This window comes from Choloepus didactylus, chromosome X (genome assembly GCF_015220235.1).
Source record: "Choloepus didactylus isolate mChoDid1 chromosome X, mChoDid1.pri, whole genome shotgun sequence".
Lineage (NCBI taxonomy): Eukaryota > Metazoa > Chordata > Mammalia > Pilosa > Megalonychidae > Choloepus > Choloepus didactylus.
This window is the reverse complement of record NC_051334.1, coordinates 41,686,738-41,712,527: the sequence shown is the minus strand read 5'-3', so window position 1 is coordinate 41,712,527 and position 25,790 is coordinate 41,686,738. Positions and strand designations below refer to the sequence as shown.

Genomic DNA, 25,790 nt, shown 5'->3' with positions numbered 1-25,790 from the left:
GAAAACATGGCTTTTGCGGGGGACATAATAGATCCAAACTAGCACACCCCAGTACCCCAAAATTTCACAATGATGTGCTTTAGTGTGGGTATTTAAAAATCCATTATGCTGGGTGCTAGGAAATCTTTTTGAATCTCTAAACTCATACCCTTCAGTTCATAGGATCTTTTGGTATTATTTCTTAATTACCTTCCCTCTCTTTTCTCTGTTCTTCTTTCTGGAGTAGCTGCTATTCAAATAATGGATTTACAGGATTGATCTTTATCTCTAATCTTTTCTTACATATTTCCATCTCTTTTACTTTTTGTTCTACTTTGAGAAATATCCTCAACATGATTGTCTAACCTTTCTATTTGAATCACCTGTTTGGCTATTATTTTGTTGTTGTTGTTGTTTTCAAGAACTCTTTTCCTAAATGTTTCTTTTTAAATTATTATTATTATTATATATTTTCCTGTTCTTGTTTTGTAAGTTTCATATCATTCTTATCTATCTTAAAATAGTATACTGTTTATTTTTTGAAATTTTCATTGTCTTGCTTATATAGGAAACTCTTTCCTCACATAGATTTTTTGTATTTGTTTGTTTTAGTCTCTTTCTTTTCAGAGAGTTTCCTCAAATGTCTGGTGATCCTTGGCTGTTCTTTTATTTTTAAGAGGGAGGTATTAAACTGCCTGAAAGCTCTGTGTGCATAGGTAACTTAATTGTAGGTGATCAGGCAAGCACTGGACCATTTTTTGAGGGCTCCATGAATGTCAGTATCTATAGGTCTTTTGTTCTTAAGTAGGTCAGTTTGACCGGAGAATAATCTTCCACTCTTCCACCTCGGGCTAATGGTGTTCATATTTAGGGGGTGGGGGTGGTGCATGGGGGTGGGGTGGGGTCTAAGCCTGATTGAAATGGTTCCAGGAACCACCTAGGGGAAGGAGGCTGAGAGTCTTTAGAGTTGTTTTACATGCAAACTTTCCAGTTAATCCCCCTGTTTAAGTACACCACCTCATTTTTGACCTGAGCTATGAGTCTGGTGTCCAAAGTCTCCAAAGAGTCAGAGAGGGATATTTGCTTGCTGGAGGATATCTGGGGTCAAACTCCTCCTGTAAAGGTTCATCCAGTCCTCCTCCTTGTCTGCTCCACCATGTGCCCCTGCCTTCAAACAGGTGCTTCTTATTCCTAGGCCTTTCTTGGGAACGTTCTGATATGTAAATCAACTTGCTTCTTAATCTGTTTGCCTTATTGAAAGCTTAGTGTGTCAGTTCAGTTTCTCCTAAAAGCAGATGCCAAAAAAGGATTAGATGTGTACAAAATTTATTGGGGAAACTGCTTGTGAGTAAAAATGAATGGGGAGGGAGCTGGAGGAGGCTGGGAATCCCATCACATGCTACGCAGGTCTGACCCCTATGGAGGGAAAACGGAAGAAAAGAAGGTTGAGTAGAAAAATTTTTGGCCTAGGTGTAGTTCCAAGCAAGTTTTGGCAAAGCCTATTGGGAGTCCTCGAGCCAAAGTAAGCTGTCAGATTCCCCTATCTTGCAGGAATGGGCCTGCGTTAGCATTCCTGCTGCTCTCAGTCTTTGGCTCAGAGTAGTCTGTGGGAAACATGGCTTCCATGAGAATGTGGTGTTGGACTCAGGGTGCTGCACCTGGAGTTGTCAGTCAATTGCACTCTCTGAAGTCAGAGATTAAGAGGCACATTTTAATGGTTGCCTCATTTGGATTTCAGCTTTCTATGATCTGTTAATGCTGTTACTGCTTGTCCATCTACTTTCTAACATCCAAAATTTTGTTTACACATCTAGTATGCTGCTGCCTCCTCTTTCATTCTCTTTATCTTTGTGGATATATGCCTATTTAATTCATATCCAATTTATTCATCTAGTTGAATTATGACACCCTACATCATTAAATGTATTGTATGCTCATTGTATTGTATGGATCTCTGGTTCCCCCTCCTTCAATATACTCCTCTCTGGTAAGATAGTAATCCCCGTTTGGATCTTTTGGGGAGCAGCAAGAGCTTTGCTAAAAAGGTTGGTTCACTGTGGTTCTCATTCTTCATTGTGCAGAAGAATTGTAGTGGAGGAGGGGAAGGGTGGTGCTTATTAAACACAGTGGTTGATTTGGGCCCCTTCTTCAGAGAGTCCAGTCTAGTATAGAGTGTGGGCCAGAAATTTATTTTCTAAAATAAGTACTGTAGTGATTCTAAGAAACTCCAAATGGACCAATAAGCCATGTCTGAGGGGAATGGGGTATGGGGGTGGGTGGGTAGGGGGAACTACAGTGAGGCATGATTGAGTTTTCATTTTAGAAAGACCTCTTTGACTTAGTATGGAGAAAAGAATTGAGGGCTTTTGCAGTGATCTAGACAAGAAAAATGATGGCCTCAACTAACTCCCAAGTGGTAATTGGGATGGACAGAAAGACACAGATTCATCAAGTCTTAAAGAACAGAATCAGATAATGTTTTTGTTTCCTAGGCTGCTCAAAGCAGATACCATGAAATGGATTGGCTTTAAACAATGGGAATTTATTAGCTTACAGTTTGAGGCCACGAGAATGTCCAAATCAAGGCATCATCGAGGCGATGCCTTCTTCCTGAATACAGGCTGCCAGCGATTCTTGGCTCCTCTGCCACATGGCAAGGTACATGACAGTGTCTGCTGGTCTCTCCCTTCTCTTCCAGGTTTTGTTGCTTTCAGCTTCTTATTTCTGTGACTTTTTTCCTTTCTCTCTTTATATTCATTCTATTTATAGAGGACTCCAGTAAGAGGATTAAGACCCATCCTGAAAGAGGTGGGTCACAGGTTAACTGAAGTAGCCTTGTCAAAAGATCCTACTTACAATGGGTTCACACCCACAGGAATGGATTTTCTAGGGTACATACAGTTCCAAATCACCACAGATAACCTGGTTAGTATTTGGATATCTTCTACATGGGAGATGTGTCTATTTCCCCCATTTATTTATTTATTCAATCTTTTATTTATATCAGTATTTTTTTTTTTCAGCTCCATTTTCTCTCCTCTTTTTCTGGTACTCCCATTACATGTGTGTTAGTGTGCTTATTGGTGTCCCACATTTCCCTATGGCTCTATTCATTTTTCTTCATTCTTGTTTCTCTGAATTCTTCAGATTGTATAATCCCTAATAGTCTATCTTCAAGTTTGCTCATTCTCTCTTCTGCTAGCTCAAATCTACTTCTGAGACCATCTAATGAATTTTCCATTTTGGCTATTGTACTTTTGACTCCAGAATTTACATTTGGTTCTTTTTTTGTTATTTATTTCTCTTTATTGATATTTCTATTTGGTGAGATATTGTCATCATACCTTCCTTTAATTCTTTAAACAGGATTTCCTTTAGTTCTTTGAACATATTTATAATAGCTGCTTTGAAGTTCTTTCTGCTAAGTCCAACATTTGGGCCCCCTCAAAGGTAGTTTCTGTTATCTGCTCTTTTCCTATATGGGTCATACTTTCCTGTTTCTTTACCTACTTTCTAATGGGTTGTTTTGCAATTCTAGATACTGGCACACCTCCTTCACTCCAGGGCTTGTTTTTCTTGCTTGTTTATTTCTTTAGTGACTTACTGATTAGTTCAGTGCAGCCTCTGATGTCCCTCTTCAGAGGAAGCAGTCTTGGGCATGTGCACAGTCTTCCTGACTGCCAGGAATGACTGGGCTTTAACTGGGTTCTCTGACCATCTCTTTCCCTGATCTCCCCATTAAGCTGATCTACCTCTATTGGTATCTCACTCAGCCCTTATTCTCCACTAATTGCTAGCTGATTGCTCTATTGTTTTTGACAATGCCCTGTGGCATAAATTCCTCCCTAGTCTGATCCAATTAAACTCAGAGGTTCCCCACAACTCCCCTGGGCAGAATCTCTACACTATGGAGTAGGAGCTAGAGTATGGAGCTTGAGGTGGGGGAGGACTTGCTCCTCACTGGCTGCCCCACCCAGACCTTCTTTATGAAGCTAGAGGGTGGGAGGGAGGAATGTGAACTGATGCCCTCTTCCCGCTGTTGTTACCACTCAGTATGGATCTTCTACAGCCCAAAGCCAGGGAAGATGGGATCTGCCAAAGTTCACTAGGTGCTGAATGTACCCGGAAGAGGTCTAATGCCTTAGGAAGCTGGGGGAGATGAGAGCTGCCACTTGCCCACCAAGTCTACCATTGCAGCTCTCTTACAACACATCTGTGTGGGAGAGGGGAAATTTACTATTTACCAGCTTCCCCACCCAGATCCTCTGTGTAAAGCTGGAGTTGAGGGTGGGGGGGTTGGCACTGCCATCTGGCTTCCACCACCTGCTCTATATAGGCCTTCCACAGCATGAAGCTGTGGAAAATGGGATACGGCAAAGTTCACCGGCTTCCGTATCTACCCAGAATAGCTCTTCCACCTCAAGGAGCTGAGGGAGATGGCATTTGTCACTCAGCTGCTGAGCCCTTTGGAACAGTTCTTCCACAAGGCAGATTCTTTCTCAGGGGATGGGTGCAGTTCCTTCCTCAAATGCCATTGCCTCCCACTATTCTTAATGATTTTCTGTAGATTTTGTTTAATAAATGTGTCTCAATTTGTTGTAAGCCCTTTTTGATCAATCTCCACAGACTTCAAATGCTTGTTTTCCTTAATTTTGACTAGCTTAATGTATGTCTCTCCAGGGGAGAGGTTTCCCTGGGTTCCTCCAAAAGTCCCACCTGGTCATTGTGTTTTTAATGGTTTGGAGTCTTAGAGAAAACTAATTTTTCAAAAGCATAATCAGGTGACTTGAGTTTCTATGGACCAGGTACTGGTGAAATTTTTTTATTTCATTACTGTAATTTGTTCTGATTGAACTTCAGTTTGCTAGAGACTTTATATTTCAGTTTTTAGAAAGAATACAGAAAAATATCTTACCTTTAAAGCTCATCTTAAGAATTGAGTAGCTGTATACCTAAGAAGCAGTATACTAGAGTGTTAAGAGTAGGTACTGGGGCTATACAGTCTGGGTTCAGATTCTTTCTCTACAGTTTACTTGTTCTGTGGATGAGTTACTTAACTTCTCTCTGCCTCATCTTCTTCATATATAAAATGAGTATCATTTGCCTCTTAGGGTTGTTCTGAGGGTTAAATGAGTCAACACATTTAAAATGGGGCCAGACTCATAGTAAATACTCAGTGATTGTTAGGTGATGGTTATTGTTGTTGTTAGACATGTCACAGGCAAATAATCATCTTATCTGTGTATTATATTATTGAGACCAATAATGTCATTGTCTATGGCTAAAGATCTGTCATGTTGCGGAATTTTTTCCCAATCACCCCTACTACTCAATCCGTGATACTCTTATTTGCCTAACTATAATATGATCTTTAGTGCCCTCTAGTGGAAGAAAATTAGAAGTGCTCTTTTCATAAACCTGTCTTTTGAAATTGTGATCATTTAACCAAAGAAATTTACTCCTGAGGTGATTAACCAAAGACAACATTCACGTATATAAATGGACTTAAGAAATTTTTAAAATTTACATGAAACTCTAAAATTTAAATATTCTTTTAAAATAAGACATTTGGATTTTGACCATGTAATTTGTAATATTAAATAATATAATATGTAAATTATACAGTGATATAGATATGTTAGGTGTATATCACTTTTGTTTAAATACTGTGCATTCAGTAGTGGTAGTTGAAATTTCCCATTTTAAGTCATGGAAATTGAACATACAGACTGACATTGCCACTCAGTTATCTGTAAGTAGATAACATTTCTTGGTAATTCCCTGAAAATTCTTTAATCAGTGTAGCTATGCCCCCTGGACAGTTTTAGAGTCCTCTTCCACATAGAGTATGGGGTAATAGTAAGATCATTGGACTGGAAATCAGAGACCTGGGTTCTTCCACTTGTGCTGTACACTAGCCCTATGACTTTGGACATGTCGCTTGCCTTCCTAGGGCCAATTTTCCTCATGAGTAAAATGTGAGGATGGGGAGGAGAGTGTGATGAGTACTTACCGAGTGACTTACTGTCCCTCCCAGTACTAACGTTCTCTGATTGTATATTTTGATGTGACACAGGAGGTGTAATAGGCATTGGCTGAATGGATTCTGTGTGCTTGGAACTGCTTCCAGGCTCTCAGAAACCAGCAGGGTTGGCAGGAATGTAAATCATCAGCGGTAGTACAATTTGTTGAATGCTGAGGTACAGAGGCATGTATAGAAGTGTAGTTAGATTACTTCAGGGTCTGCCTACCTTAGCTAGGGAGATTATTAAGGACGACTTCGAGGCAAAGCGTGAGTGGGCTTTTGATGAATGAGTCTGGGTTTATGAGAAGGAAGCACCTGGAGTGTCAAACAGAGGGAGCAACATTTTCAGGAGCAGGGAGCATAGGCAGTGCAGAAGCTGCAGGTAATTCAGAATAGGTATCAGGGAAGGATGATGGAAGAAGCTAGAAAGGAGTGTAGATAGGTGACATTTTTAAAAAAATGTAAACCTAAGTCATTTAACTAAGAAACAGGAGAACTAGGTTCTATTTTCATTTATGTTGCTGAATAACTCAGTGGGTCCTAGTTAAGCTAATTAACTTAAAGTCATTTGGGGAAGGCTTTCAAAGCCAAGCTGAGGCATTATAACTTTTGTGTGCATGTATGAAAAATGCAGAGCAATGAAGATTTTTGCAGTAATATAATAATATCTGTTTTAGAGTAAAACTCCAATGACACTTTAATGGATGGAATTAAAAGAATTGACTGGAGGCAAAGAAACCCATTAAAAGAGCTTTTCTGTGATCCAGATGAGAATTAGTGAGGGCTAACATTAGGATAATAGCAGTAAGGAGAAGATAGTTTTGACCAGTGTTGCAGAAGTAGGATGGACAGGTTTTGACAGCTGCATTTAAGAAAAGGAGGAAAAGTAGTGGTTGGTGTGAAGATGACTCCACGGAGTACCTGGAAGAATAATGAGGCTGGTAGTCAGTAGGCCAACACTTTAAATAGCTTTATGAATTCTGTTACTTTATTTACCAGTGTCATCTTATTATTAGGCACTTTGTACCTGTTTTTTATTTTTATTCCAAATAATCCTATCATCAACTTCAGATTCAGTTCTTTATGAGTTATATTATATGGCTTCCCCAAAAATTGTGGCTGTAAAACTGCAAACTAGGGAATGATGGTAGGAGGAGGAAAGTTATCAAATAGAAGGCACTGGGTGGGTCGATACTGTCCCACTTAGGGAAATTGCAAAAGTTAAAATCAGCATGGAGCTATATACCAGTGTGTTTTATTTTTTTTTTTTAATCTTCATTTTATTGAGGTATATTCACATACCACGCAGTCATACAAAACAAATCGTATTTTTGATTGTTCACAGTACCATTACATAGTTGTACATTCATCACCTAAATCCATCCCTGACACCTTCATTAGCACACACACAAAAATAACAAGAATAATAATTAGAGTGAAAAAGAGTAATTGAAGTAAAAAAGAACACTGGGTACCTTTGTCTGTTTGTTTCCTTCCCCTATTTTTCTTTTTTTTTTTTTTTTTTTTTTTTAATCATCATTTTATTGAGATATATTCACATACCACGCAGTCATACAAAACAAATTGTACTTTCGATTGTTTACAGTACCATTACATAGTTGTACATTCATCACCTAAATCAATCCCTGACACCTTCATTAGCACACACACAAAAATAACAAGAATAATAATTAGAGTGAAAAAGAGCAATTGAAGTAAAAAAGAACACTGGGAACCTTTGTCTGTTTGTTTCCTTCCCCTACTTTTCTTTTTTTTTTTTTTTTATCATCATTTTATTGAGATATATTCACATACCACGCAGTCATACAAAACAAATTGTACTTTTGATTGTTTACAGTACCATTACATAGTTGTACATTCATCACCTAAATCAATCCCTGACACCTTCATTAGCACACACACAAAAATAACAAGAATAATAATTACAGTGAAAAAGAGCAATTGAAGTAAAAAAGAACACTGGGTACCTTTGTCTGTTTGTTTCCTTCCCCTACTTTTCTACACATCCATCCATAAACTAGACAAAGTGGTGTTTGGTCCTTATGGCTTTCCCAATCCCATTGTCACCCCTCATAAGCTACATTTTTATACAACTGTCTTCAAGATTCATGGGTTCTGGGTTGTAGTTTGATAGTTTCAGGTATCCACCACCAGCTACCCCAATTCTTTAGAACCTAAAAAGGGTTGTCTAAAGTGTGCGTAAGAGTGCCCACCAGAGTGACCTCTCGGCTCCTTTTGGAATCTCTCTGCCACTGAAGCTTATTTCATTTCCTTTCACATCCCCCTTTTGGTCAAGAAGATGTTCTCCGTCCCACGATGCCAGGTCTACATTCCTCCCCGGGAGTCATATTCCACGTTGCCAGGGAGATTCACTCCCCTGGGTGTCTGGTCCCACGTAGTGGGGAGGGCAGTGATTTCACCTTTCAAGTTGGCTTAGCCAGAGAGAGAGGGCCACATCTGAGCAACAAAGAGGCATTCGGGAGGAGGCTCTTAGGCACAACCATAGGGAGGCCTAGCCTCTCCTTTGCAGCAACCGTCTTCCCAAGGGTAAAACCTATGGTAGAGGGCTCAACCCATCAAACCACCAGTCCCCTATGTCTGTGGTCATGTTAGCAACCATCGAGGTGGGGTAGGCCAATACCCCTGCCTTCTCCACAGGCTCCTCAAGGGGGCACTACATCTTTTTTTTCCTTGTTTTTCTTTTTTTTTTTTTAACTTTCCCTTCTTTTTTAAATCAACTGTATGAAAAAAAAGTTAAAAAGAAAACAAACATACAATAAAAGAACATTTCAAAGAGACCATAACAAGGGAGTAAGAAAAAGACAACTAACCTAAGATAACTGCTTAACTTCCAACATGTTCCTACTTTACCCCAAGAAAGTTACCTAATATAGCAACATTTCTGTGAACTTGTTCCTACTATATCCATCAGAAATTAACAGACCATAGTCATTCCTGGGCATCCCCAGAACGTTAAATAGCTTATCTGTTCTTCGTGGATTATTGTTCCCCCTTCCTTAATTGCTCTCTATTGCTAGTTCCCCTACATTCTACATTATAAACCATTTGTTTTACATTTTTCAAAGTTCACATTAGTGGTAGCATATAATATTTCTCTTTTTGTGCCCGGCTTATTTCGCTCAGCATTATGTCTTCAAGGTTTATCCATGTTGTCATATGTTTCACGAGATCGTTCCTTCTTACTGCCGCGTAGTATTCCATCGTGTGTATATACCACATTTTATTTATCCACTCATCTGTTGAAGGACATTTGGGTTGTTTCCATCTCTTGGCAATTGTGAATAATGCTGCTATGAACATTGGCGTGCAGATATCTGTTCGTGTCACTGCTTTCCGACCTTCCGGATATATACCGAGAAGTGCAATCGCTGGATCGAATGGTAGCTCTATATCTAGTTTTCTAAGGAACTGCCAGACTGACTTCCAGAGTGGCTGAACCATTATACAGTCCCACCAACAATGAATAAGAGTTCCAATTTCTCCACATCCCCTCCAGCATTTGTAGTTTCCTGTTTGTTTAATGGCAGCCATTCTAACCGGTGTTAGATGGTATCTCATTGTGGTCTTAATTTGCATCTCTCTAATAGCTCGTGAAGCTGAACATTTTTTCATGTGTTTCTTGGCCATTTGTATTTCCTCTTCAGAGAACTGTCTTTTCATATCTTTTGCCCATTTTATAATTGGGCTGTCTGTACTATTGTCATTGAGTTGTAGGATTTCTTTATATATGCAAGATATCAGTCTTTTGTCAGATACATGGTTTCCAAAAATTTTCTCCCATTGAGTTGGCTGCCTCTTTACCTTTTTGAGAAATTCCTTTGAGGTGCAGAAACTTCTAAGCTTGAGGAGTTCCCATTTATCTATTTTCTCTTTTGTTGCTTGTGCTTTGGGTGTAAAGTCTAGGAAGTGGCCGCCTAATACAAGGTCTTGAAGATGTTTTCCTACATTATCTTCTAGGAGTTTTATGGTACTTTCTTTTATATTGAGATCTTTGGTCCATTTTGAGTTAATTTTTGTGTAGGGGGTGAGGTAGGGGTCCTCTTTCATTCTTTTGGACCAGTGTGTTTTAGAAATAGATGTTCACATTGCCAACTCCTCATCAAACTTGATTTGAGTGACATTTGTTAAAGGTAGAAAGGATGATCTCCACCAAAAATGGTTATGTTAGTTTTCCAGGACTGCCATAACAAGTTACCACAAACTCAGTGGCTTAAAGCAACAGAAATTTATTCTCTCACAGTTCTGGAGGCTGGAAGTCTGAAACCAAGGTGTTGGCAGGGACATACATCCTCTCAAGTCTCTTTGCCTCTTCTTAGCTTCTGGTGGTTGCCAGCAATCCTTGGCATTCCTTGGCTTATAGATCTGCCACTGCAATATCTCCCTTCAGTCTTCACACGGAGCTCTCCTGGTGTGTCTGTCTGTTGTGTCTCTGTTTTCTCTTCTTATAAGGACACCAGGTCATTGGATTAGGACCCACCTTAATCCCATACGACCTCATCCTAACCTAACTAATTACATCTGCAAAGACCCTATTTCCAAATAAGGTCACATTCTAAGGTTCCCGGTGGACATGAAGTTTGGGGGGACATCCAATACAATGGTCAAAGAAAAAGGCAACAGAACTTATTATGCACATGCTCTGTGTCAGGCATCATGGCAAACACTTTCACACTTTGTTAATCATTCAGGCTTAGCTACAACCCTGTGTGTGAGGTATTATCTTACTCTTTACATTTTACAGATGAAGAAACTGATATTCTAAGGTTATACAGATACTAAGTGATAGAGACAGGATTTAAAGACAGGCCTTTTGACTACAAGTCTGTTGCTCTATTGTGTCATAACTGCCTTCCTAAAGCAAAGTGTTAGTACTTGAAAAGATAAGTGGCAGATATGTGGAAATAGGGTTATCAACCATCTCTGTCTGGGACTAGAGGGTGGCAGTTCTTTTTAAACTGTTTAGGCGTTATGGTGGTGATGATGATGATATTATGAACAATTTTATTTTCCAAATAGCATGGTGTAATTTACTCAGTCTTACCTACATTATATGAATTTGTTCCTCAAAGTAGCACCCTGAGGTAGATAGAGTCCTGAATGATCTAACACATACTCATTTTATAGATGATGTAAAAAAATTTCTAACTGACTCTGGGAGTACTGCCTTTTTTGTTTAAACCATACTCTTTTTTGCTCCCCTATTCCATATATCTCCCTGTTTTTTCTGGAAATGCCAGATTTTAAAAGGCTAAAGAATAGACAGCATGTTCTTGTCAAATTTAGAAAAAACTAAGAAAAAGAGGTAAAATTCAAAATAGCAAATTAAGTTACTTGTTAGCATATCAAGTAATAGTTAATGAATTTGGAGGTTGAGACTTGATTACAAGAGTTTGGGGAAAGTATTTGTGTGCTATTTACATTTTTTATTAATAAGAGCTGACTTTATGATGTATATAGATTTAAGCTGGCAAAAAATATGAAAAAATATATTGTTGAAGATTGTAAAGGGTAAAGAGTTAAGTTTAGTTTAAAAGGGGGATTTCATCTCTTTAGTTAGAGAAGTCTTCATGTTACCGTAGCTCACACCCATTCATCCATCATTCACTCTGATTGTCTTTTGTTCATACCTAATGAAGTATGTTGTATGTTTGTTTTACAGATCTAAAGCGGGAAGCCAGTATCTGTCATATGCTGAAACATCCACACATTGTAGAGTTATTGGAGACATATAGCTCAGATGGAATGCTTTACATGGTTTTTGAATTGTGAGTGTGCATTTTCTTTTTCTAAGGGTTAAAGATTTAAGCATTGTTGGTTTTAGATAATGGTAATACTTTCCTCTTAAAATTTAACAATAGTTGTGAACTCCTCTGTTTATAAAGGCAAACAGTGACAAGACAAAAGGATTACCTCACCTAAAGTTCACAATGGCAAAGAAGGCAAAAGTTGGGCATATTCAGTTGCCCTCACATTTTCAGCACACTTCAGAGAAGAGGCTCAAAAAGGAAATAGATTTTGGAGAGATAGGAGGCCTCAAAATACAAAATTCTGATATAGGAGTCTTAGTGAAGAGCAGTGGGTAGGGGTGGAGGCTTCTGTATAGCAAGCCTCTCTATCAATTCAAAATAATTAATGACAGACTTAACTTCCTCTTTGATATAATCACCATTTTGGCATATGAAGGAAATTCTATACATACAGTGTGTCTTTATCTCAAGAAGCCATTTTTCATGTTTCCCACAAAGTTTTTGTCAGCAAGGTGGAAAAATATTAGCTAAGGATAGTACAACTAGATAGTTCCATAGCATGTTGAAGGATTGTGTCCAAAGAGATTGTATAAAGCTTTATGGGACAACATCTTACAGGATTTTCAAAATTTTAATTGATGATTTTGCTTATTAAATTTTCAAAAGATACCAAGGTCAGAAGGTGTATTTGTTATCTATTGCTTCACAACAAATTACACCAAATTTAGTGACTTTAAAACAACACAAATTGATTATCTCAGTCTCTGACGTCAGGAATGTAGGCCTGGCTTAGCTGGATCCTCTGACTCTGGGTCTCTCATAAGGTTGCAAACAAGGTGTCAGCCAGGGCTAAAGACATTTTAAGGCTCAATTGGGGGTAGTTCCACTTCCATGCTAACTCACATGATTGTAGACAGGCTTTAGTTCCTTGTGAGCTAGTGTACTGAGGGCCTCAGTTCCTCATGAGCTGTTGGCCTGAGGCTTCCCTTGGTTCCTTGTCCCACGGGCCTCTCCATAGCGTAACTTACAACATGGCAGCTGGCTGCATTGGAGCAAGCAAGCAATAGGGCAAGAGAGTGTGAGCAAGATGGAAGGTATAGTCTTGTAACCTAATCTCAGAAGTCACACACCATCATTTTTGCCATGTTCTATTTGTTAGAAATAAGTCACTAAATCCAGGCCACATACAAGGGCAGGGAATTACACATGGGCGTGAATACCAGGAGGTGACAATCATTGGGAGCCATTTCAGATGTCTTCCCCTACAGAAGGCTAGCTAATATGTTGGATATCTAGATCAAAATTCAAAAATATTTTAGGAGTTTGTGGCAAAGGAGCTGAAACAAAGAAGGTGAAATTTAAGACCAGTTAATATAAACTACTTTATTCAGGTTCAGAAATAATATATATACATACAAGATCAGTGTGAACTTAGTTGAGACTGCTTATGTGAAAAAGTGTAAAAGTTTTGGTTAGTAGTGTACAACTGCTTAAAAAGTCCTGAACTGAATCTTAGGCTACACTAATTACATATAAATAGTATTCAGAACAATGCCCCATTTCCACTGTGTTATATACTTCTCTTCCTCCCTAGAGTGTTCCTAGTAAGCGGGACACTGGAATATTTCCAGAACAGGAGAGCCAGAGTGGGAAAGAGCCTGGAAATTCTATCATAGAGTCATGGCCTTCAAAATTTTGGTTGGCAAACCTGATAGAAGAATTTTTTAAAACTATGTACTACCTCACATTTTTAAGTTGATACGTAAAAAATATTGTGCGGATGTAATTTTCAGTGTTTTGCATAATGTATACATTGCTTAAATATATTTTCTTCAAAACTGTTGAGCTGCACATTTATCTCATTCAAATTATGGAAAATGCTATGTGAAGTAAATGACAAAGCCAATTCTCATTGTCAAACCAGTCAGCCAAATCAGATGCATTGTCAGAAAAAAAAAAATCTGACTTCATTTTTCAAGTAAAGTTAAACTTTTAATAGACATCCCTGTGACAGTCATCTTACTACTGATTTCTAATTTAAAAATAGATAAAGTTTTGCTATGAAATAAGGTTGCACCTGCCACTCCTTTCTTTCTGAAACTCCCTTTGTTTGCTCTCGAAAGTCCCTCCCTTAGGAGCAGTACATTCCCCAGTTGTGTCTTTGAAGCCAGTCAGGCTTTTCAGGTGGGTGAGCAGTTAGTCTTTCTCTTTTGAGAAGGGAGATTGTATGAGTGGAGATGTGTATAAAGAAACTCACAGACTTGTTTTCAGATAAACCAAATTATGGGAATTGATTGCCTTAAAAATATCTTCATTCATGAATCTCCTGGAAGGATTTTGGGTACTCCCAGAGCTACCCAAATTCCAGTTTGAAGACCACTGGCATGTTAGAGCTATTGAAGAGGCTGGTATGCTCTAGTTACCCATGAATCTGTTGGTTTTCTTATTCTGCTAAAAGAGTCACCAAAGCAGAAACCCATAGGTAAAACATAACCAATGCCTTCAGTTAATTGAAAGATCAGCACATGGAAGAATGGTGATGCTTATTCAATGTAGCGTGAGAAGCTGTAACTAGAATCAAGTGGCAGGGATAGGGAAGCCAATTTCACCTCAAATGATTAAACTTAATCCATAAATGAAGAGTGTGCTCTTCCTCTCTAGAAAAGGACAAGCTAAAGCTGGATCCATCCAAGTGGGCTAAAGGGCCTCTAACATCCCTTCCAGTTTTGCAATATCATAATTCTTTTTAAAATCACTTTTCTGGTTCATTTTTTTTCAAGATATAAGTTTTTGTCCATATTTTTATTCATTGAGAAAATGAAAAAGCATATTTAATTGTTAACTATAAAGTATTGTACACAGGAAGCAAAATTTGAAAATTTGTCTGAAATTTACCATGTTTGCAATTTATTTCAAAAGGGTCTAAACAACAGTGTAGTAGAGAGAAGATGGTTTTTGGTGCTATAAAGTTTAAGTTAGTCCCAGCTCTGTCACTTTTACAAATTATGTGACTTTGGCCAAGTCTTTTAACTTCTCTAAGCCTCAGTTTTCTTATCTTTAAAGTCTGCATAAGGTTATGAGAACTAGGTGAGAAACTGTATGTGAATTCACATTGTAAATGGTGAAGTGCCCTACAACTATAAGGCATTGTTTCCAGGGAGTTTAACAGGTTAGTGTTAGTTCCTCAGTTTTGGAGCAATCTATATGGGATTTTATATAGCTAATTTTGTATAATTCATTTGTGATTTAAATGATACAGTTCATCAATGGCTATATTTTGAGATGTGACCTCATTAAAGTTCGATATTTACCAGTGACTTAATCCCAGTGTTAACCCAGATCACTATATAGCATGGCTTTCGTATTTTAATTTTTAATGATTTATTTTGGAAAATTTCAAATAAAAAGAGAATAGTGTAATGAACCCCAGGGTACCTGCCACTGAGCTTCAACTGTTATCAACATTTTGCCATTCTTGTTCTATCTATCCTTTCCTGTTTTGTTTTTTTCCCCTGGAGTTTTCTAAAGCAGCATTTTACCTATAAATTCTTCTTTTTGTATTTCTAACAGATGAGGACTTTTTTTCAACATGACCATAATACTATTATACACGTAATAAATTTGGAAGTAATTTTTTAATATTGTGTGAATATTCAGTTGATAGTCGGGTTTCTCTGACTGAACATGAATTTTAAATGACACATTTCTAAATTTAATTGTTTTATTAGCTATAGGAATATGGAAGTAGATTAAAATTCATGGTTAAAATAACCTAGCTAATTTCTGGAAAAGACCAGAAATAAAATACAGCTATAAAATTGTTCTTTTACATCATCGTGTTTTATAAATTCACTCTAACAATTGTCCTTGCCCAGGTTTTTGCATTCTCCTTGATCTTCTCAGTTTAAAAAAAAACAATTTTTAAAAAATCGATTACTATAAGCTTTAAGGTCTTGTGGAAATTCAGAGCAAAGCCAATACACTTGTCAGTTAGTTTGTGTGTGCCTCCACCTACTGGCTAGATAAGTGATTGTGTATGTAACTGCAGTATAGACTAAGCCACTCCAGAATTAGTTCCATGTTTCTAGCAATAAATGTAATTACCTCCACTATTCAGGAGCTGATTGTCAGGTTATGGGTTATCTGGATTCATTTCACAGTGTTTCTCCCATGACACCAATACAGATTACACAAGGAAAGGAAAACCAAATGAAGTAATGTCAGTAAACTTTGCTTATTGGCTGCTTGGAAACAACTCTGATAATTTTAGTGGAGAAAAGATTAGGCAAAACAAAATATTTGAATTATCAGTGAGTTTCTTAATATGGTGTCTCTGTCTTTGCCACAGACTATCTATAACCAACTCTCCTTTATATTTTCTAAACCAAACTCCTGAAATTATATAGCCCGATCATGTTTCTGATCATATTAGAAAATCATAGAATTAATGTCCACTGAATTACAAATGGTTTGTACGTTTAAAGCATAAATACAGAGACAGAGACTCACAGAACCAGACGTTTAGAGCTGGAAAAGATTAGAGCAGGAGGTTTCAAAACCTGGCATTGGAAAATCCTGTATAGATCTTTAAACATACAAGCACAACAGGCCCCACCCCTAGACATTCACTTTCAACAGATGTGGGGTTCTGATGCCGGAGGTCAAGAGATGATTGACCTTTAAAGTAGAGATAATACTATTTAGCCATTACATTGTCATTTTCCCCCAGCACACCAGTAGTTTGTGAGAAATCTGCATGTTTTTGTGCTGCATCCATTGCTTTGGGATTACCGTTAAATTTGGATCTGCCTGCAGCAGTTTGCTGAAACATTTTTTAAAATGTAGGTTCAGTTTTGAAGACAGGGCTGTGTTATATCACTCCCCCAAAATTAAATGTTTATTTCTAAGTAGCACATTCGGGTTTGTCTTTGGTAGTATCTGGTACTTGAGTTAAGCTGTAAATCCTAAATTGGCAGGCCAAGGAATTTTAATTACCTTATTATAGAATGATTACATATACCACAGGGAGATTTTTACAGTAATTAAATATAGATTTAAAACACATCTGACATGAAAATTGTAGTTGGTGTCTTTTAAAATAATATTAGCAGTTTGTGTTTTTGAAACTCACAAAGGAGATAATAGACTGAAACTCTTATTTTACTTATTTAAATTTTTTGTCTGATGTTTTCATGGAAAGGGCGTATTTATGGAATTTGTTTATACTAAGTGTGGAACTGTTTACTACTTACCAACAAACTTGCTGCTTAAGGGAAAATATGTTTGTCTCATATCAAACAATAAAATCTGAACTTTAGCATTTTAACTTATTTGAAGATCTGTATGTATTTTTATAGCTATTCTTATCTATTTTGACCTTTGTTTTTAAGTGTGGTGAAATGAATTGCCACTCATTCACTCAGCAGTTTTTTTATTGAATGCCTTTATGTTCCAGGCAAGAGGAAATTGTTAGAAAGTGTTATTTGGTCCTAATAGACATTAGAAACTTGGTACTTGTGGGAAATCAATAAGATGAGATATATGAAAGCACCTAGCTAAGTGCCTGTGTAGGCTTTGAGAAATACTAATTGAAGGAAGAAAATTTCTGTATCATTAAAACTTTTAAAAATTATTTGAACATTTTTCTTGGCTAGTTTCACCACTGTATCAAAATGTTTAGTTGCATTTTAGTTAAGAACTATGATTCAGGGGTCCCTGAGACCACCCCCAGATTTAATAATTCACTAAGAAGACTCGTAGGACTCAGCATATAGTCCTCATATGATTTATTACAGCTAAAGGATATAAAGCAAAATTAGCAAAGGGAAAAGGCACATGGCTCCAAGTCTGGGAGAAACCAGGCACAAGCTTCCAAGCTTCCCAGGGTCCTCTCTCAGTTGTCACACAGGCTGCTCTTAATTACCCCAGCAACAAGTTGTGACAGCACATTGAAATGTTGCCAACTCGGTTGGCTCTTTGGAGGCTCCATATCCAGAATTTTCACTGGGGGCTGGTCACTTAGGCACCCTCTGCCTGGCACATGCTAAATTCCAAATTCCCAGAAAGAAATCAGGTGTACAGGATAAATCACATTGTTTGCACAAACAGTTTCCGCTACTCTTTTTAGTTGGAAGGGTGGAAAGTCCAAGTTCTCAGATGTCAGCCAAGGGCCAAAGTTGTAAGCAGGGCTTTCAAAAGATAGTAGTTTATACCTGCTAGGTTAGCACTATTCTGCAAAAACTAAGATAGAGGATAAGTACAGAAGGGTTTTGAGTTGATAAGCTACCAGATCTGCAAACAAAACATAATTGCCTATAAAGACAATTACAGGGTTTGATGGGGTTTTTTTGTTTTTTTTTTTTTTAACCTTTAACTGTAACTGTTATCACAGAGATACATTTGAAGTCACTCCAGTATTTTTTGTATATGAAAGCTGAAGTTTAGGCCACTAAATAATTTTTAATAAATTTATATACACATCAAATGTGAAGAAATTCAATTAATTTTCTGTTATTTAATGGAAGTATAGTTTGTTCATTTAAATAAAAATTGTACATAGTTTTTAGTGTAAACAAGCTTTATAATGCATATTTCTTGTACAAGTTTGAAAATTATGGAAAATTATAGAGACGAAAATACAATTCAAAAAGTTAATCAGTGAACATTTTGGAACATTTCCTTCTATTTGAACTCATCATAGTCACACTAAATTGAGATCATTTTATATGTGCAATTTTGTTCCCTGATTCTTTTTACTTAATAATTTTAAGCATTTTTCTATGTCCTTAAATATTTTGTGGATACAGTATTTTAATGACTGCATTAAAATGTCTGTAAAGTATGCATGTGCCATATTTAATTTAATTTCTCTATAGTTGTACATTTGCATTATTTCTTGTTTTTTCTTATTAGAAATAATGTTGTGATTAATATTTTTGTACAAAAATACTTACACCCCTGATTACTTTATTTCCTCAGAATAAGTTTCTGGAAATGGAATTACTGGGTAAAGGAGTATATGAATACATGTAAATACATACACATCACACATTCACCTTTTTATGGAATATATCACATATATTGCATATACATATACATTTAAGGAGTTATTATAAAGTGAACAACCATTTTCAGGAAGTAGAACACTGCCAACAGCCCCTGAATTCCCACTCACTTCCATGCTTTTATATATATACATACACACACACACACACACACACCCCACCCAATAGGCATCCCTGAATATTATAATTCAGTGTCATCTCTTTTTAAAAAATCTTTATTCAAATAGAATCATGCAGTATATACTCCTTTTTGGTCTGTGAGATTCATCCAAGTTATTTGTGCCGCTGTTCCTTCATTTTATCACTATATAGCATTGAAGTGAACAAACATTCACAGTTCATTCATTTTAATGTTAATGAGCATTTGGGTTTCCAGATTTAGCTATTTTTTAGCAGTGCTATTGTGAACATTCTTGTACATGTATCCTGGTGCGCTTAAGTACATGTTCATGTAGGGTATAGACCTAGGAATGGAGTTGATAGGTTTTAGAATATGTACAGCATCAGTTTTTCTTGATAATACTAAGCTATTTTCTAAAATGGGTGTGTAAATTGACCCTCCACCAATGCTGCATGACTCTTTAGGGTGATCATAAGTCCTGATTTTCCTGGGACTGCCCCGGTTTAAACCTATTGTTAGTCCTTGGTGTACTTATTAACAGTGCTCCCCCTTTTACTCTCATGATTAAATTATTGCCCATGCTGCATATTCTTACTAGTATTTGGCATTGTCAGAATTTTAAATTTTGCCAGTTTGTTTAGTGGTATCTCATTGTGGTTTTTCCTGATTACTCTTTCCTAATTGCCACTTAGTGACCTGTCTCTTTATTCTTTTAATGGTATCTTGATTAGCAGAAGTTTATAATTTTAATATAGTCCAATTTATCAATCTTTTCTTTTATAGTTAGTGTTTTCATGTCTCATTTAAGAAATATTTACCTACTCTGAGATCATGAAGTTTTTCTCTTAAATTTTATCATCCATCTGGAATTGATTTGGGGTATGCCATGAAGAAGCAATTCTATTTCTTATCTATCCATATAGATATTCAGTAGTTTCAGCACAATTACTGAAAAGACTCCTCAGCAGTACCACTTTTGCCATAAATCAAGGATCCATATATGTGTGATTGTTTCCAGGCTCTATTCTATTCTGTTGTCCTCTTTGCCTATCATTTTTCCAAGAGCATGCTGTCTTATTTACTATAGCTTTATAATAAGTCCTGTAACTGGTAGAGCAGGTCCTTCTACCTTATTCTTCTTCAGGCATGCCTGGAAGAGTGTGCTTGTCTCTGCAATTTCCATATACATTTTAGAATAAGGTAGTCAATTTCCACACACTCAAAAACTGTTGGGATTTTTTTTTAACTTTTAGTTTGAAATACGTTCAAACTTACAGAATTACAAAAATAATACAAACCCCATACAGAGAACTCCAACATACCCCTTCCACCCCCCTCCCACCCCCCACCAGATCTACCAATTTTAACTTTTTGCCACATTTGCTGTAACATTCTATCTATCCATCTATCAATCCATTTTCTGAACACTTGAGTGTAGGTTGTGTACATCATGTTCCTTGAACACTTAATACTGCCATGTACATTTCCTAAGAACAAGGATATTTACTTATGTAACCACCCTAAGTACAGTTATCAAATTCAAGCAATTTGACATTGATATAAAGCTTACAGTCTATATTCCAATTTTTTCATATGTTCAAGTAATGTTCCTTTGAGCTTTTTCTCCTCCATTGCTCAGTCCCTTCCAGGATCATGTCTTCACTTTAACTGACATTGTCTCTTTAATTGCTCTCTCTCTCTTTGTTTTTTTTAATTGTGGGAACATGTATACAATATAAAATTGTCCCATCCCAGCCACTCTCAGGCATACCATTCAATGGGATTAATCACGTTCACCATATTGTGGTAACCTCACCACCTTCCATAATGAAAACTTTCCCATCTCCTCAAAGAGAAACCCTGCACCCATGATGTATTAACTCCCCATTCCCCTGACCCCCGCCACTGGCAACCTGTATTCTAATTTCTGTCTTTCTGAGCATACATATTCTCCAATATTTTCTTTGTAGTAATCCTAGAGTTTAAATTTAACATCGTAAATCTGTAACAATCTCATTTGCTTTGATACTAACTTCACTTCAATAGTACATACAAACTGTGTTCTTATATCCCTCTGCCCCCTCCACCTTTATGTACTTCTTGTCATCAATTACATATTCATACATCATGAGTCCAAAACCACTGATTTCTCATTACATTTTATGCATTTGTCTTTTAGATCCTATAGGAAGTAAAAGGTGGAGTTGCAAACCACAAATACAATAGTACTGGCATTTATATTTACTCATGTAATTGCTCTCACTGGAGATCTCTATTTCTTCATGCATCTTTGATCTATTGTCTATTGCCCCTCCCCCCTCGTTTTTAAAAGACAGTTTTGCCAGATACAGAATTCTTGGTTGGCAATTTTTTTTTTTTTTTGCTTTTAAGTATGTCATCCCTCTGCCTTCTTGCCTCCATGGTTTGTTTCCTATGAGAAGTTTCTGTGATGTGTCTTAAGTCTGCGTTTGGGTTTTTTGTTATTTTTTTTAATCCTGCCTTAGGTTCTTTAAGTTTCTTGAAACAAAATACTGCTTTTGTTCATGGCTGTGGAAAAGTCTTAGCTATTATCTCTTCAAATATTACCTCTGCCCCTTTATTTCCCTCATCACCTTTGTGACTCCAACTAAGTATAGGTTAGACTTCATGGTATTCTTTCATCTCCTACCTTCTTTTCCGTGTTTTGCTTGTTTTCCTTTCCTTGTGCTTCATCCTTCATTGTTTCTTCTGTCTTCTCTTCCAGGTTTCTAATATTCTCTTAAATTCCATTTAATCTGCTGTTAAATCTATCCATTGAAATTTTAAATTTAATTATTGTATTTTCCAGTTTTATAGTTTCTGTTTCCTTTTTTAAATCTTCTATATTACTTTTAATTTTCATTTTCTTGCAAAACATTTCAAGCTCAACTTTTATGTTCTGGGACATGATAAGTTTCATTATTTAATAATCTGTGTTGGGTAATCTCAGTATATGAAGTCCCTGTGGTTTTGTTTTTATTGTCTGTCATTTTTATTGGTTCTTGGTCAAGATCTCTTTTCCCTTCATGTAGCTGATTCCTTTTGACTGTGCTGGAAATTATTTGGAAAAATATTTGAAGAAATAATGTTGATCTAGGGTGATGTGTTCTTCCTCCAGAGAGGATTTTAATTTGCTTCTACTAGGTACCTTCAGGCACCAACAGTTTGGCACCGTCTTAATCAATGTTCAAGGCCTAGATTTTCAGGGCCAACATTTGTAAAGCCAGGTTGGAAGTCTGTGAAGGGGCTAATTACTTCCAGTTCACCCCTAGCTCTTTAGGGTCCCAGCCCATTATTGGAGAGTAGTTTATCAGATTCCTCTGAATTCTAACTTGTTTTCCCTTAGAGATGTCTTCTGTATAAGTAAATGTCCCCAGAGGAAAAGGTTCTCTGATTCTTACTTAGACTTGCTCTCTGAGTTCCCATTCTCTTCCAGATCTCAGCCTAGTAATTTCCAACAATTTGGTTAGTACTATGATGCTTTCAGAAAGTTTTTTCCCTAGCATTTTTAGTTGTCTTCAGTGGAAAACATCATCTAGTCTACTATTATCAGAAACAGAAGTCTAGCAATATGAGTAAAATTACTTTTACAGTGTCATATTATACTCCATAAAGATTATACCAATTTATATACAAACCAATGGTAGATGTGAGTATTCATGTTTACATTTTGATAGGTCAAAATGATATCTTAGTTTAATTTGTATGTATTTTGTTACTAGTGTGATCAAATATTTTTAAAGTATGCTTACCCATTTCTTTTTCATCCATTCACTTTCTTTAGTTGTTTGCCATTTTCTAAGAATTCTTTCTTTACTAAGGATATTAACCTTTTTCTGTATTTGCAAATATTTCCCCAAATTTTCCTGTTTAATTTTGACCATGGTATTGGATTTTTTTGTTTATTGATCTTTTAAACATACAGAAGTTTAAAATTCTGTCAGAGAAGGAGGTTACAAATAAGCAAAGAGGGAAGGCTAGAATGAACCTTGTACTAGGTTAGAGTTGGAGTCATCAGTATGAGCTCATATTTAGTTTAATATATATAGATACAGAAATAATTATCAATGCATGTGCATACATGCATTAGTATACATGCCTATATTTCCTAGCGCTGTCCACTCAGAAAGCCTGGAAGCAGTTACACCCCAGTAGGAACAAGCATACCCACACCCAGGCCTTGATTTTGAAATATCATTCTCCAATAGAAGGAGCCAGGGCTCCTTGGAGAAATGCTCACTTCTAGAGCCAGGACAGAGAAAATACAGAATGAGCCTGGAGCATCTTATAATACCTGAGAATAAGAAAGTGCTCAAAAAAAAAACAAAAGAATGGGGGCATGTCAAAGGAACACAGGAGCCAACCTGAAAGAGCTCTCAATGGCCAAAACTAGAACAATTTGAGCAATAAAATAAATAGCATCATATTGGGTTATAGCACAAAGTATAAAATAAATATATATGAATCCATATAATATATGTAGATACTTCCCCATCCAGGGGATGGAAATAACCCCCCTTCCCCTTTGAATATGGGCTTGACTTAATGACTCACTTTCAAAGAATACAAGTATGGAAAAAGAAAAATAGTAACTTTACAGTGGAGAAAACTGGCAGATACTACCTTAACCAAGTGATTAAGTTTATATCACCAGTGATAAGTCATGTTATCATGTACTCCATGATATGATATGATATGATATGATATGATATGATATGATATGATGAGATGAGATGAGAAGGGCACTTTACCTCTGTAGCATTCTTCCTAAAAAACTATAACCCCGATATAGTCATAAGAGAAATCAGACAAACGCAAACTGAGGGGCATTCTACAACGTATCTGACTAGAACTCTCAAAGTCATGAAAAACAAAGAAAGGCAGAAACTGTCACAGACCAGAAGAGACTTAGAAGACATGATGACTAAATGCAATGTAGTATCCTGGATGGGATCCTAGAACAGAAAAAGGACATTAGTGGACAAGCTGGTAAAACCTGAATAAAGTCTGGAGATTAGTTAATACTGATGTACCAGTGTTACTTCGTTTTGACAAATGTACTATAGTCAACCTAAGATGTTAACATAAGGGGAAATTAGGTAAAGGATGTATGGGACCTCTCTGTATTATCTTTTTTATGTTAAACAAAAATGATTCTTTTAAAAAAAGGTTTTTTTCAACCAAAACTAAACAAACAGAAATAAACAAAACATGAGTTTACAGCATTATTTCCAGTTTAAAGTAACAATTACAGAATTTTAATTATAAGACATTTGTTAGATATTAAGTAATTGTTAGTTTTGGACATGTAATTTTGGTATTGCAGTTATTTTACAAAAAGAGTCATTACATTTTGGAGCTATGTGTACTCAATATTTATGCATAAAGTGGTATTGATGTCTGGGGTTTGCCTTAAAATCAGACAGGGTGGACATCTTCATTCCTATTTATACCTGCTTAATACTCCACTATGGATACAGAATAGTTTATTAAACTAGTTCTCTATTGATGGATATTTGAATTATTTCCAGTCTTTTTCTGTTATATAAATAACTTTGTGCATACATCATTTCATACAATTTGTAGTTTATATTTGGAATCAGTTCTTAGAAGTAGGATTGCTGGGTCAAAATGTAAATGCACATGCAGTTTTGCTAGATAATATCAAATTCCCCTCTATAAAAGTTGTACTGTTTTTACATTCCCACCAACATTGTATGATAGGTTTAGGCTTTAGTTTTAAATTGTGATCTAAACAACTGAACTCATCTCTCAGACAAATATCTCATTTCATTTTAAGACTGTGCTCATATGTAAATCTAGACAGAATAGTAGATAAATTCTGATTTGCTTTTATATCCTTCATCAGTATCTGAGGACTTGACCAGAATGATGTTAAATAAGGTAGTTTTCATATCATTATAGGGTCACTGGGTCCAAGAGAATTTGTAATACTCAGAAGTAGAGATAAGGTCATTTGTCCTGCTGCTGTTGTTGATTTATTATACAGTGTCTTTGAATCTTAGTTGGAGATGTAAAAAATATGCTTGTTCTATCATTTTGCCAGGCTTTAGAAAGTACTGCTTGTCCTAAAGATATTCTTCCTATTTACCATGCATAACATTGAAACTCAAGAAGCTCACAGGAAATAGGGGCAAGATCTTGATGGGTCTTTTAAGACTTGGCAAGGCCTTTGGATTTTATCTTAAAGATATGGATGCCATCACAAGAATTTAAGCAACAAAATTATATGATCAGACATTTTTGTGGCTGCAATACGGATATGGGATTGGGGGGAATAAATTTGGATGTGGGGCAAATTAGAAGGCCACTATAGTAGTTCAGTAGGGACATTGATGGCTAGGATAGGTCAATGTCAATAGAGATCAAAGGAAGTGAATAGAGTCTGCAGATATTTAGGAATTAGAATGGATGGGATTTGATGATTGGATGAAGAAAGCAAGGAAGGAGGAGGAGTTGACTCACTAGTCTCTGGCTTGAACAACTGATATATGATAGTGCCATTGACTAAGGTGGACAACCCTGGAAGTAGATGATGAAACATTTTGGACATGTTGAGTTTGAAGTCTCTGTGAGACATCTGAATGAAATTGTTAAATAGGAAGTTCAATATGTGAACTGGAAGCTAAGATATAGAGGGATAGATACAGATATTTGGGAATGGTTGCTATTTAGATGGTTTAGTAGAGGATATAAAGGGAGAAGAAGAGAGAGCTTGGGACAGAGTCTCCTACATTTATAGGTTGTAGAACAGGGGGAATAGCCAACAAATG

General features: G+C 36.6%; 1 protein-coding gene across 6 annotated transcripts in view; it reads left to right on the top strand.

Annotated features, from left to right (window-relative positions):
• CASK (calcium/calmodulin dependent serine protein kinase) overlaps positions 1-25,790 on the top strand; it is a 524,745-nt gene that overhangs the window by 217,802 nt on the left and 281,153 nt on the right. For all 6 annotated transcript variants that reach the window (XM_037820735.1, XM_037820733.1, XM_037820731.1 and 3 more), the window contains exon 3: positions 11,706-11,811. In XM_037820735.1, the coding sequence (XP_037676663.1) occupies positions 11,706-11,811 (106 nt within the window). The remainder of the gene's footprint in view (positions 1-11,705; positions 11,812-25,790) is intronic.